Source organism: Echeneis naucrates, chromosome 17, assembly GCF_900963305.1.
Source record: "Echeneis naucrates chromosome 17, fEcheNa1.1, whole genome shotgun sequence".
NCBI lineage: Eukaryota > Metazoa > Chordata > Actinopteri > Carangiformes > Echeneidae > Echeneis > Echeneis naucrates.
The window spans coordinates 2,555,074-2,568,569 of NC_042527.1; the positions used below are offsets into that span (position 1 = coordinate 2,555,074).

Consider the following 13,496-nt stretch of genomic DNA (forward strand, 5'->3'; position numbering starts at 1 on the left):
AAAGTAAGGTAGAACAGTTAGCCTATGTGTATTAGCATGTAGATACAATGGGTTATCCCACCGGTCACCATTGTTGCCGGTGACATGTTTGTGAGTTCTATAACCACATTAAACAAAGTTGAGTAATTGCAAATGCATATATCAATACTAGACACCTTAAATATGATGTGTACCAAAAATCTATGTCCTATCTTTATGTTAACGTATTAACCTTTTCTTTGGGAGCTTTCTTGCTCTCTCTCTCTCATCCTCTTCTCTTGGTGCAAACAGGAAGTAAACAGCTCTGGTCATGTGACAATTTACAGTAAACATGCGACACTGCACATATTTCATTGAGACCATTTATTATTTCAATATCTGTTGGAAATGCATTGATAGATCATTCAGTAAAATTTTTATAGCCTTAGAAATTTAAGTTTTTTTTACATTCACTATTGTGACTGGTGGGATTAAATGGGTTAAGTTGGGTTTTTTACTGATTTTACCGTATTTTTCGCACTATAAGGCACACTTAAAATCCTTACATTTTCTCAAAAAACTGCAGTGCGCTTTATGTATGAATTCTTGGTTACTGACTTTGAACCAATATTATGTGATACACTGCGCTCAAAAATCTGTCAAAATGTTTTCCTGTGACTTTGGTAAGCGACGAAGCTACTCCGCTTGATGGATTGTCGGAGCATTCCCAGCTGACACAGGGACATTGTATTAACGTTGTTCCTTGGTTGGATATCGGTTGCCTGTCTAACGTCAGACAATGGTAGACAACTAATTATGTAGTGCTAGCAAGCCACCATCATCTAACATTTAGTCAGTGTTACCTTACTGTTAGCCCCAATGTGTATGGTTTAGTGCCATATTTCATATTTTGTGTATTTCTACATTTCTCATGCATTATGGGCCTCTGTATGGATTTGGGTTCATGCAATTTCTATGTTTCCAAGTAGGTGGCTCCACCTGCATGTGAAGCGGAAATGATGTCTATCTTCTGTATGGCTTTGATGAGATTCAGGTGTGTTTGTTACTGGTGAGAGCATACAATCAAAGTTTTTGACCATCAGTTTGCGTTTTTTGCACTTGTGAAGGAAGAATCTGTTTGCACCTGTATCTTTTTACAAACCCACGTTGGAGTATTATTGCAACGGACTTATGGAGCTTAATTTTTTAACTGACAAGTGGCCTGGTTTCAGCCACCTGATGGCTTGTAGGTTTATTGTTTTTCTAGTCCCAAGTAAGTTGTGCCTTTACACTTACTATAATTAGACGTCAAGCCAACGTTCAAACCCAATTTTCATATCTATATCATAATCCAATTATAATCAAATGCTACAACTTTGGTCCAAAGTCACACTAACTTCAGGTGTTTGCTATCACTCGCAATGATAAACCAATCAGAGAACAGAACGCAGTACGCTTACCTCTGCCACTTTTTGTAATACCGGTACATACTGTGCTTCAAAAAAATATTACTGTACATTAAAATGTGAGTGTATTTTTCTGTATTTGTCACAACTGAACAATATTCTGAGTTATTGTGAATGAGCGGAATAAAGTTTGACTCACCTGACTGTTTTGTTTCGCTTTATATATGTTTTATCATATGCCTTATAACCCGGTGCACCTTATGTATGAAAATAGACCCGTTCACTGATATTGTGCCTTATAATGTGGTGCGCCTTATGGTCCGCAAAATACTGTAAATTACATCTTAACTCTAGGATTTATTCCTAGGTTACAAAAACATTCAGGGCTTTTGTGACAAAATGTTAAGATGTATCCTCTTTGCTTCTTGGTATGTCCACATCTTTAACAGATAGCCCATGGTTTCTTCCAACTACTTGGAAGTTGCTGAAAGGACAAGTTCTTCCAGGACCTTCACCTAAAAGAGATGGAGAGATTCTTTGAGTCAAAGAATTAAATTCCCTTCATTCAATACAGCAAATGCCTCACAGTAACTTCACATTAACACAGGCATTAATGTGGGGGCTGAATTTATCTTTTATGAGATCATAAAAAAATATCACTTAAATTAGCGCTGTACATTTAATTAAACTATCAAAATATAGCCAAGTATAGTATACCATTCACAGGCACAATGACTTCTCATGAAAGTTGTTTTAAAACAGTGATGTGCATTGTTAGTGCTGTGTTCTTCTCCTTCTCGGATTCTTCTGACATAGAAAAACATATTTGTTTGATACTTCAAAAATATTACGTCTGTTGTTAAAATTAAATGCAGAAATTACTAATCCAACTGGAATTGCATAATACAGTATTAGACAACATAAGAGTAATATTTTTTTTTTCATTATCATGCAACCCTAATTTAAATTACAAGCAGCAACAGCAGCTTGGATTCTGTTGATTTCAGACAAAAACTAAAACTAAAAATATATACAAAGAGTTAAACAAATTTTATAGAAGCTTTAAATGTATGAGTAACAACATTGTCCAGTCTCTGCACTCTTTCTTGACATGTGGATGTGTGTGGAGAAGGCACAAGCAACAGGTTTCTATTGCTATGGTCAGAAGATCAAGATTCTCAAAGTCAGTAAATAAAATACTCTGCATCAGCAAAAGGAAAGTCAGTGCTAATTTACCTACAGGTCACAGTATGTCCCTGCTCATCTATACCTACCTGTCCATCTCCTCCACAGTCTTACCTGGCATCTGTCTCCTACACTGAGGTTCTCCAGCTGGTAGACTGTCACCTGTCCATGACTGTCCCCAACCATGACACAGTCTGTTTTTTTCGCAAATAGCAGGGATGTCATCTTCACCCCAAAAGGAGCGGGTTGCACAGCCACAGGGTCCAAGCTGAGGGAGAGACAGCAGACAAATCAGAGAGACAGACAGGAGGAAACTTGCCCGAAGTTTCTCTCGTTAGACTCACATGCTCGCATTCAGGTTCCAGATTTCTAGCTGTCCCTCATTGACAGCCCCAAATACTGTGGCCCATTTTGGGGACCACTTGATGTCACACACTGCTTTCTGGATGGAGGTGAAGCTCAACACAGGCTTGTGGTAGTCTTGCTTCCACAGCTGTATTGTCCAATCAGAGGAGCAACTCAGAAACATGTCAGGACTAAAAGGACTCCAAGCAATGTGGCTCACAGGACCCTGAGGAAGATGTCAGTTGTTAAGAGCATCATTACATTGACACTATACACATGTGATACAATTAGAAATATTTACTTCCAAGGGAAAATTTGGTGAGGAATACAAGACCTGTTGCATATTTATAGGAAACAGCTGAAAGATCAGGAAGCATTGCATTGTGGGATAGAGCATTAATGGATTTTACAAAGACCTACAGAAATGGAAGATATATTTCTCTGGTTAACATGAAACATTTCTAAATCTAAAGCAGTTGCATGGGAGGGAGGTGGATGCATTTATATCAAATGGACTCACAAAGTGTTTCCTAAATGTCTCCAGGAACTGCTGACTGTTGGAGCAGGAGCACTTGTGGATGAGACCCTCTTCTGTGCCTACTAGGTACAGACTGGAGTCCTGCAGGAGGGAGGAGCATGAAAACACCCAGAGATCTCCCTAAAACCAAACCAATTTAATACAAACCAGCTGAAAGTAAATAGTCTAAAACTAGCCTAAACCAACATATTTTAGGCCAATCTGTAATCTGTCCATGTCTGAAATTTACCAATGGATGGAAGTCAACACACAGACCAGAAACCATTGCTGACAGAACATTCTCTGTCATCTGTCCTTTATTGTTCTTCTTCATGTTGTGATTTCTCTTCAGTTTCATCACATCTATGATAAAAGATGTAACAATAACAAACCAATTTTTTCTGGATTAAAATAATATTTTACAAACAAATCAGGCAGTTCAAATTAAGCACTTCTCTGAACATTTTTAGATGCTAAATTTTGCAGGTCAAAAATACCAACATGTCAAAATGAATACATTCAATCAGGATGATTGCATGAGCTCACCTGTACAGTCAAGTCCATTGTTGATGACAGCCCATTTGCTGATCCTGCCATCTGCAGACACAGAGAACAGAGCCTCGGCCATCTCCTCTCCTGTTAGGCTCAGGCCCTGTTGAGTCCACCTGAGCTGCCACACTGGACCCAGGTGCCTGTTGAGACAGGCACTGCACAAAGACACACAAAATCACAGAGAAGAGTATCACAACATGCTTCACTTTTTGTGTGTCATTGGATTGCTGCACATACACACTTACTTCTCACCTGCTGGTGAAAACCTGTGACCTGTTGTCCATCTGTATGTTGTAGATGATGATGCTCCCGTTTTGTAGCCCCACAGCCAGCTGCCAAGGGCTGCTGACTGAGAAGTCCAGAGACATCACAGCGCTGTCACAAACGAGGACATGATCAGGCCACTGCACAGAAGATACACAAAAACATCTGGAGCTGCCATTTTAACTCAACAGTTCATTAGTGGATATGCTGTTGAATGGCAGATTTGCACTAGCACAAGTCTGTAGGTTTAGGAGAATAAATGAAATAGTAAATGAAGTCTGTTTCACTACTGTTGGGTTCTTGAGAGACCAGCAGCACACAAGACCTGGTCTCTGGGTAGTAGAGTCGGATTCACCATAACCTACAGCCAGGAGGTCCTAACAGAGAAAGTAGAGCACATAAAGATATGTCTTTGTTAAAAGTTTACTTTCCAAACATAACTTTCAGGACCATAAAAGAGTTGATGAATTAAAGTAATGAAAATGTGGGCCAGGTGCCCCCTTATACCAATATTCGTGTAAAATTCATACCAGCAATTTTTCATGGTATGCTCATATAATAAAATGTTAATATTAATATATAACATATAAATAATATTAACAGTTGGTCATAATAGGGTTTTTAGCAGAAGTAACAATGGGAATTGAGAACAAGTATGTAATGATAACTAATGGTAACTATAGCAGCAGCAGGTATTGAGCAGGAACATGGAGCAGAGATGATTCAGCACCTGTAAGAGGGGAAAAGAAAGAGAGAGGACAGGAGGGACAAACATAGACTATTGCAGAACAAAGCTAGTGACGTGATGTTGTGATGTAAATGTCTTGGTGGGAGAGAGACGGACAGAGAAACAGTGAGAGAGATTGAGAAGGGGAGAGAGAGAGAGAGAGAAAGAGAAAGAGAGATGTTCAGTGCAACCCCTGGAATCATTCTCACCTCTGAATCTCTGAGAGCTAGCTTCTATAGTCTCATCATCCAGATCATCAACCTGTCTATTGGAGCCAGTACCAACCAGCCTCTTTAAAGAGATTTTTTATTTAATTGAGCAGTTCATTCTAGATCTGATTATTGACCCTATCTTTGGGTTATGTACCTCAGACTCTTAAGACCACAGTCATTAAACCCCACCTTACATAGCTGAATCTTGATCCAGATGATTTGGCCAACTATAGACCCACTCACTTCTACAATCATATCCTTGATCTTGTTCTAACATACGACATTGAAATTGATAGGCTAACAATTCTTCCCCAAAATTCTCTCCTGTCTGACCATTACCTTATTATATTTGAGTTTACTTTAATGGGCTCCACAGCATTGAGGAATAAATTCAGCTATAGAAGATGTTTATCTGAAGCTGCTGTGGCTAAATTTAAAGAGAACATTTGGTCATCATTCCCAACAATGCTATATCTAAATTCAAATGAGGATTTCTCCCATATGCAGGTTGATGACCTTGTGACTAGCACTATGGCCACACTGCGTTCGAATCTCGACAATGCCGCCCCTCTCAAAAAGAAAGTATTCAATCTGAGGAGGCTGGCTCCCTGGTATAATTACCAAATCCGTGCCTTAAAGCAGACATGAAGGAAATTAGAAAGGAACTGGCGTTCCAGTAAGTCAGAAGAGTCTCACAGAGAAAACAAGAACAACCCCAGGTTTCTCTTCGGCACTGTAGCCAGGCTGACAGAGAGCCATAGCTCAGTTGAACCAGTGATCCCCTTAGCTCTAAGCAGTGATGATTTTATTAACTATTGTACAGATAAAATTCTCACAATCAGAGAAAGAATTTATCAGCTCTTGCCTACGTTAGATAAAAATCCCCTACATACAGCATACAGCAACTCCTGAATCAGCTGCGATGCCTCTTTTACATCTAGAATCATTCTCACCTCTGAATCTCTCAGAGCTAGCTTCTATAGTTTCATCATCCAGACCGTCAACCTGTCTATTAGACCCAGTACCAACTAGCCTCTTTAAAGAGATCTTTTTTTAATTGAGCTGTTCATTCTAGATTTGATTAATCTGACTTTATTTCTGGGTTATGTACCTCAGGCACTTAAGACCGCAGTCATCAAACCCCAGCTTAAAAAGCCTAATCTTGATCCAGATGTTTTGGCAAACTATAGACCCATATCGAACCTTCCATTTATTTCTAAAATCATTGAGAAAGCTGTAGCAAAACAGCTACACGAGCATCTGGATGGGAACAGTTTGTTTGAAGAGTTTCAGTCAGGATTTAGAGCCCATTTAGAGCCTCTCTCTCTCTCTCTCTCTCTCTGTCTCTCTCTCCCACTCTCAACCCAACTGGTCGAGGCAGATGGCCGCCCCCCCTGAGCCTGGTTCTGCTCGAGGTTTCTGCCCCTTAAAGGAAGTTTTTTCTTGCCACTGTTGCCAAGTGCTTGCTCAACGGGGGATCTGTTGGGACTCTTTAAATAAATGTATAAAGAGTTTGGTCATATCTAATCATCTGATCAATCTGCACGGCATTAGTTTGGCTTCCAGCTCCACTGTAAGAAACCTTGGAGTAACTTTTGACCAGGACATGTCCTTTGTCCCGCACATAAAATAAGTCAGTAGGACAGCTTTCTTCCACCTGAGACACATTAGGGAAAATCAGAAACATCCTCTCTCAGGATGATAAAACTTATTTGTATGACAGAGCTTATAGTTAATAAATTAAAGTCCACCTACTCTTTAGCTATGCTGCTCTAGCTCCCCCCCACACATGCGCTGACAATAACCATTCTTCTTAAAAATGTTTCTCTCTCCCTGTTTCTCCCAGTTCTTTGTATGTTTACTGTATTGACTAACCATGTTTTCCCAAAGTCTCTGTCTCTTCCAGCTCCTCTCCTCTCTCTCCCTGTCCCCATCCTGCATGTGGTGACTCATTGCTATCCTATATTCCTGCAACACCTGATGCTCCCTTATCTTCATTAATTCCGTATTACAGCATCATCTCCATGAACCTGCAGCATCATGTTCCTGCGTACACCTGTTTGAATACCCTCGTCTCCTGCTCTCATTCTCACCCTACACTACACCCCCACCCCCGTGGCTCTCTCACTCGCTCTCGCTCTCTCTCTCTGTCTCTCTCAACCCAACCGGTTGAGGCAGATAGCCGCCCCCCCGAGCCTGGTTCTGCTCGAGGTTTCTGCCTCTTAAAAGAAGTTTTTCCATGTCACTGTCGCCAAGTGTTTCCTCATGGAGGGATCTGTTGGGTCTCTTTAAATAATTTGATAAAGAGTTTGGTCTAGACCTGCTGTATATTTGCTCTATATGCCTTGATGTAACTTTGTTATGATTTGGTGCTATAAAAATAAATCTCATTTGATTTGATTTGGACCCCAGTTGTCTAGGCCTATAACAGCATAACTAAGAGACACTGATTAACTTTTGAACTATAGGCTTTGTCATACAGTTATAAAGCTCATCAATCTGTGTAGGGGAGAAGCCCTTTACTGAATTTTAACATTGTAAGAAATGATGCTTGATTATTCTCTTTCAATTTAGCAACAGCATTTTCAGATAAAGACCTGCTATAACTGAATTCATTCCAAGATGCTGTAGGACCAATTATTGTAAAAGCAAATGTTATTAACTAATAGTCAGAGAGAAGCGGATTGTGAGGAAGTATTATTAATTGGTCGATTCCAATGCCATACGCTAATACAAGACCAAGGGAGTGAATCAAACAGTGAGTAGGTTCATTTGCAAAACAGTTTTTTTCAATTTTATAGTTTGAGTGAGAGAAACTGAGAGAAAAGCTTTCCAGAGACCTATAACCAGTATTTAGTCTACAGTTGAATAAACTGGATTAAAATATCACAGCCATGCCTCCTTGATCTATGGCATGAGGAATACGAAAATTAACATGAGTGGGATGTAAATTCATTTACTAAAATACTCATCCTACTGCAGCCAGATTTCAGTGATACAAAATAAATCAATAAAATTGTCAGTTATGAGATCATTAATTAACAGGGATTGGATGGTAGTGATCTTAATATTCAACATTCTAAATTTATTTTTGAAAAATGAAAAATAATTTCAATTCAGTTCTCATTTTTAGCTCATCCTTTGTTTACTTTTGGTTTGATAAAAGTATAAACAATTGACCAACAAAGCCAAGCAGGCATGATTTACAATCATATTGAACATTGTGGTGTTTCCCCTTTCATGTGACATTTTCTATATGAAAACATTATTTCAAAGTCTTCCCTGCTGCTGAGTTTGACCTTCAAGCCAGAGACGACAGTCATGCCTGGCAGTGTTTGAGCTTCAAAACAACTTCAGCTCCCTACCAAGCTTACAACAATTATCAAAATCTTTAAACATCTTGATGTTTAATGTTCACCATTTTATTTTATTGTGTTACCATGGGAACATTTGCAAAGAGACATCGAAGCCAAACTGTAGCTAACACTGTCATTAGTTTCATGGATATTTTGCAATTGTTCAATCTGTAAAATTTTGATCATTGTTGTTGTCCATTGTGATTTTTGTTTTATTCTGTTTTTCGCCTCTGGTGTCTTTCCAGTGTTGCTGCAACTTTAAAACATTTTTAAAACTATTTCTTATGTTTCCATGTTCAACAATATATATATAAATATCCCTGGTCTTTCCTGCTAAATTTTAGTTGTGTTGAATGTAATAACATTGAAAAATTAAACAGACAAACCCTATTTGTTATTTACTTTAACCGCACAAGTTGACAAAATGATCTGGGATGAATAATTGAAGCAGCAGCAGGTTGTTACCGAGTTCTTCTTGTTCCAGGTCATACTGCTGACACTGCGTCCTCTGCTGAACTCACAGCTGAAAGCCCACAGACGTTCCAGAGTTGGAGATCTACAGCTCTGTGTGTCATCAATTCTGTCCACAGTTACAGGCTGCACTGCAATATCTGGGTCTGACACAATTCATCACAATCACACTAAGTTGGAGGGAAAATGCATGTAAGAGTATAATATAATGTGGATTTACATATATCTTCACTTGAGGAGGAATATGACTGTGTTACCCTCTAGTACAGGCAGCCATCTGTAAGTAGCCAGTTTAGACTGGAAAGTGTTTCCTAAGATGCTTCTCTCCATCACCATTAAGCACCGCTGGAATTTCACTGACTGCATGAGGAGCTTCAGGTCCGGCGCAGCATTGAAACTGCTCCCAAACATTACGATTTCTTTCAGTGAACTTGGAACGCTGGCTGAAGAGAGACAATGGTATTGGTGTTACATCTGCTAATAATGTGAATCATGTCAGGCAAAATTCTGAGCAATCTGGAGGGAAGCACCTCTCCTATACCTGTACTGGCTGTGCTGCTCACTGACATGTTCTTCTCAGTCCCTCTGTTGGAGTCCATTAGAGGCTCTGGATAGTTTGTCTGTTCTGGTTCAGGTATGTGCACTTTGTAATTCTGCTCAGGGCAGCACCGAGTGTCAAACATGTCCCAGGAGGTAACATTACTGGCTGTAAAAAAAATATTTAGTTCACTTTGAAGTTAAGTTGAAGTTGAAAACCCAAAACATTTTTTGATTCAGATTTTGGCATTTGATTATATAATTGTATCCATTACACACAGGTGATCATCTTGAACCATCATAATCATTTTGGCATTATCTGAGAATATGCAGCATGCCAGTTTGTGTCACTCATATGTCATCATTGTAGCTACTGTAAAGTAGCAATGATTCGTATTTTCTTATTTACTGGCATATTGGACTTACTGACACTTTTTAACCTATTTTAACTAGTTTTTTCAGTTTCTTTTGCTGCAAATAGAACTTTTGCATAGAAACTGTTTGTTTGAGGAATTTCAGTCAGGAGAGAGCCTATCATAGCACAGGTGAAAGTACCAACAATATTCCAATTGCTTCAGGCAACAGATTGACCTCCATACTCATCCTGTTAAATCTGTTGCTGCTTTTGGGACCACTGACCTTAATATTTTATTACAGTCTGGAACATGACAATGGGATTGAAGGAACCACATTTGGAGGGTTTAAATTATATTTATCAGATAGATATCAGTTTGTTCATGTTTGTTCAATCATTGAGTTCCACAGGGTTCTGCACTTGGGCCAATTCCTTTCACCCTCTATATGCTTCCTTTAGGCTATCAACTGTTATTGCTGGGCAGAGGACATTTTGCTATACTTACCAATGAAGCCGAATTAAGCTAATCAACTAGTCAAACCTTAGGCATGTCTCAGTGACATAAAGCTCTAGATGACTTGGCCTTAAGTAAATGAGGTATTAAGGGCAGTATCTTTTCACCTGCACGATATTGTGAACAGGTGATAGAGAGGTGAGGTGATAAGATGTCAGTGTCATGTGTTTTCAGTTTTATGCAAAGATGCCACAGGGAAAGTAAATTAGTTTGTCTTCTTATATGATATAAAAACAGAAATAGTAAAAAAGAATATATACAAAATTTAGCAATAAATAACTCAAATTTAAAATTGCGTTAACAAAAACAAAACAAAACAAAACCCCAACAGATAAGAAAGCACAAAGTTTTACATACATACAAATACATTTACAATATCACCAATCAATGATTGAGCTTATTTGTAGCTTCTACATATTACCTCTCCATTTATTCTTATGTGACTAAAACCAAGATAGATTCTGCTCCCATGCATGTCATATTGTTGTATCCAATATGAAAGTTCTATAAGCATCAGAGGGATGCTAACTAGCTGCTAGTTGTGGCAATTAAATAAGATAAGATAAAATAAGATGAAATATAATAAGATTTGAGGCATCAAAATAATATTGATACAACCACTCACACTCAGACCTACGGGCAAATGGGAGGAAACCATATGCCACCTCTTTCTCTCATAGTTTCACAAATTCTACTTCTTTCTCATGAAGTAATACATTTTTTTTATAAGTGGTTTATTTAAAATGTTTTATGCTGTATTGCTTTCCTTCTGACATCCCTGGTCCTTCCTACAGTTTTGTGGCCATAAAAAATGAGTGACTGCATATCAAGGGCTCTAAATTATTGAGACTGACCTGTGTCCAACATGACGCAGCTGTCACTCTGGACATGTTTGTTCTTAACTGCTTCATTCAGTGTCTGTACTGATCGATCCATGCACTTATCACTGTCCATTATGTTTCTGCAGACATCAGCACACTGATTGTTCCTTGTTCTGTAAAGACAATGTGAAGATGACACCTGCTTGTTAAAACCTAATATATTTTAACATTTTCTACTAACAATAGATACAACTCATTCCAGTTATTTTTTTCCCCAGGCAATGTCTTACAGTAGTACTCCTCAAAGTTGGACATTTTGTTAGTCATGAATATGAAGAAAAGGAGATCTTAACTCACAAAATCACTTCTGCATCATCAGCATCCACTGACACCAACATGCTGAATATGTCCAGAAGAGAAATGCTGTCTGTCTCAGCGATGTAGATGTCTATGACTTCTTTTAAAATTTCCTCTGTCAGCTGCCGTGTGACTGTTTCTCTTCTCCCTTGCAGATCTGGCAAAAATCAAATACCAAAAACCATATTGCACATCAACTTGCTGCAGAGACAATCAAAACAACAACAACAAAACATTAACATCGTATTGTATTGTCATGAACCTGGAAAATATACAGGCATGTCTTGTTTGGAAAAGGTGTCCTCAATCTCCTCGTTGCATGACTCTATTGCAGATTGGCTGGATATTCTGCTGCTACCAAACACTGACCTGAAGGGTGAAATATGAAGATCATACTGCTTTACACATAGTACACAAACAGACATCAAACACTCAATCCATATGATTTAGAACATTCTTAATCATGTCACATTTTTAAAAAATGCAATTATTTCCCTGTCCATCACATTAATAAATCATACATTATATTTTTTCAGTTACATTGAACTTCTACAGTTAATTTCACTTATTCATTGTTGAAGCATGTGCATAACACTCGCATGTTTTTTTTTTTTTTTCTTTTCTTTTCTTTTCTTCTTCTTCTTTTGTCCTTTGTCTATTCGGGGTCGGCAGAGCAAATCAGCTTCCTGCGACTTGCATGATTCGGATTGTTTTACGCCAGATGTCCTTCGTGACGCAACGGTCTCATTTTATCCGGGCTTGTGACCGGCACCAAAGTACCACTGGCGGGCGCCTTGTTGAAGGCGTTCCTCGTCGAGGAATCGAACCACGGTCTCCGGCATACCAAGCGGGTATACTCACCACAATATCATTAATTCAGCAAATTTGCTAGTGGGTTTTTCTAATTTAACATATACGGTTCTCCTGCAACCACATATCACTTCCGGATGCTCTGTCTGGGTACCTGGAGAACCCCGCGGTGAAGCTCTCCATGGCTGTTGACGAGTCTGATGCTGTTTCAGCCGAAATTTCATCTACAAAGAACATGCTTGCTCTTCCCTGCACTGCCCTTGGATCTGTCTGGTAAAGCGGCAGGGGGGTTACTTCATTGTCGTCATCATCGAATACCTGAATCAGGAGAAATAGAAACCGATTTTTCTTGTGAGGTGTACATTCAGAGGTGTAAAATCACTCGGACAGCATGTCTGTCACCCGCGCAGCCTGTTTTGGGGTCTGAACAGTGCTCTTCTCCAGGAGTCTGCTGATGCCGGCCGGGCTGAAGCTTTTCCTATTTGACCATCCGGTGACGCTTTGTGTGTGTCTGAGGTTGACGCCATTAGTCCCCCACACTGAGACAGTTTGAGTTTTAGAAGAGCTAAGATAAAGTGAAGTAAGACGTTAGTTAAAGGTTAATAGTTTGTCATGACTTACCGTGAAACAGTAAACTTACGGCCTAAGCAACAGAGTGCGTCTTTTCTTTCTTTCTTCAGTCGCCATTCATGCGGTAATTACTGACTGTAGCCTTCTCGTCTGGCTTTGCTTTTAGGTTGCCAAAGCAACGGAGCGTAGCAATGGTAACCAAAGTTACGTGTGCTGTTCGACTCAACATAACTATTAATGATTAGTAAATAAATACGAAGCAATCCCCGTTTGTTCTTGTTTTTGGTTCAGTTCATAAAAGTTATTTGGCATGAGAGAACAAACATGATAGTCTGCTGAGGTTATGACGTGATTTTAAGAAAGTGAATTTATTTTTACTTCTACCTAACCACTGGGGTTTTATTCGTGATAGTATTGTACAACTGATAAGACAACATTGATTTTACTACATTCATGTACTAAATTTTTGCATCTCTTGTTGCCAGAATATTTAGGATTAACTCCACGTTACAGGTCACACAGTTGAAACTGATGCAGTG

General features: G+C 39.0%; 1 protein-coding gene across 1 annotated transcript; it reads right to left on the reverse strand.

Moving 5' to 3' along the window:
* Positions 1-377: 377 nt before the first annotated feature.
* On the reverse strand, positions 378-13,121 carry dnai4 (dynein axonemal intermediate chain 4). Its single transcript, XM_029525752.1, has 17 exons — positions 13,028-13,121; positions 12,790-12,952; positions 12,542-12,705; positions 11,840-11,946; positions 11,578-11,734; positions 11,254-11,393; positions 9,535-9,699; positions 9,251-9,436; positions 8,988-9,139; positions 4,518-4,604; positions 4,216-4,367; positions 3,958-4,118; positions 3,662-3,774; positions 3,415-3,513; positions 2,894-3,120; positions 2,664-2,817; positions 378-1,879 (listed from the first exon to the last, which is right to left on the reverse strand). The coding sequence occupies exons 1-17, from the start codon at positions 13,072-13,074 to the stop codon at positions 1,835-1,837; spliced, it is 2,319 nt and encodes a 772-aa protein (XP_029381612.1). The 5' UTR covers positions 13,075-13,121; the 3' UTR covers positions 378-1,834.
* Between the last annotated feature and the right edge of the window lie 375 nt (positions 13,122-13,496).

Excerpts from the sequence above, each read along its gene's own strand:
- dnai4 (XM_029525752.1), bottom strand. The coding sequence starts at position 13,074 with ATGGCGACTGAAGAAAGAAAGAAAAGACGCACTCTGTTGCTTAGGCC. Across the intron at positions 11,947-12,541 it reads TTCACCGCGGGGTTCTCCAG|GTCAGTGTTTGGTAGCAGCA; the intron begins GTACCCAGACAG and ends TTCACCCTTCAG. Across the intron at positions 4,368-4,517 it reads GGTCTCTCAAGAACCCAACA|TGGCCTGATCATGTCCTCGT; the intron begins GTAGTGAAACAG and ends TCTTCTGTGCAG.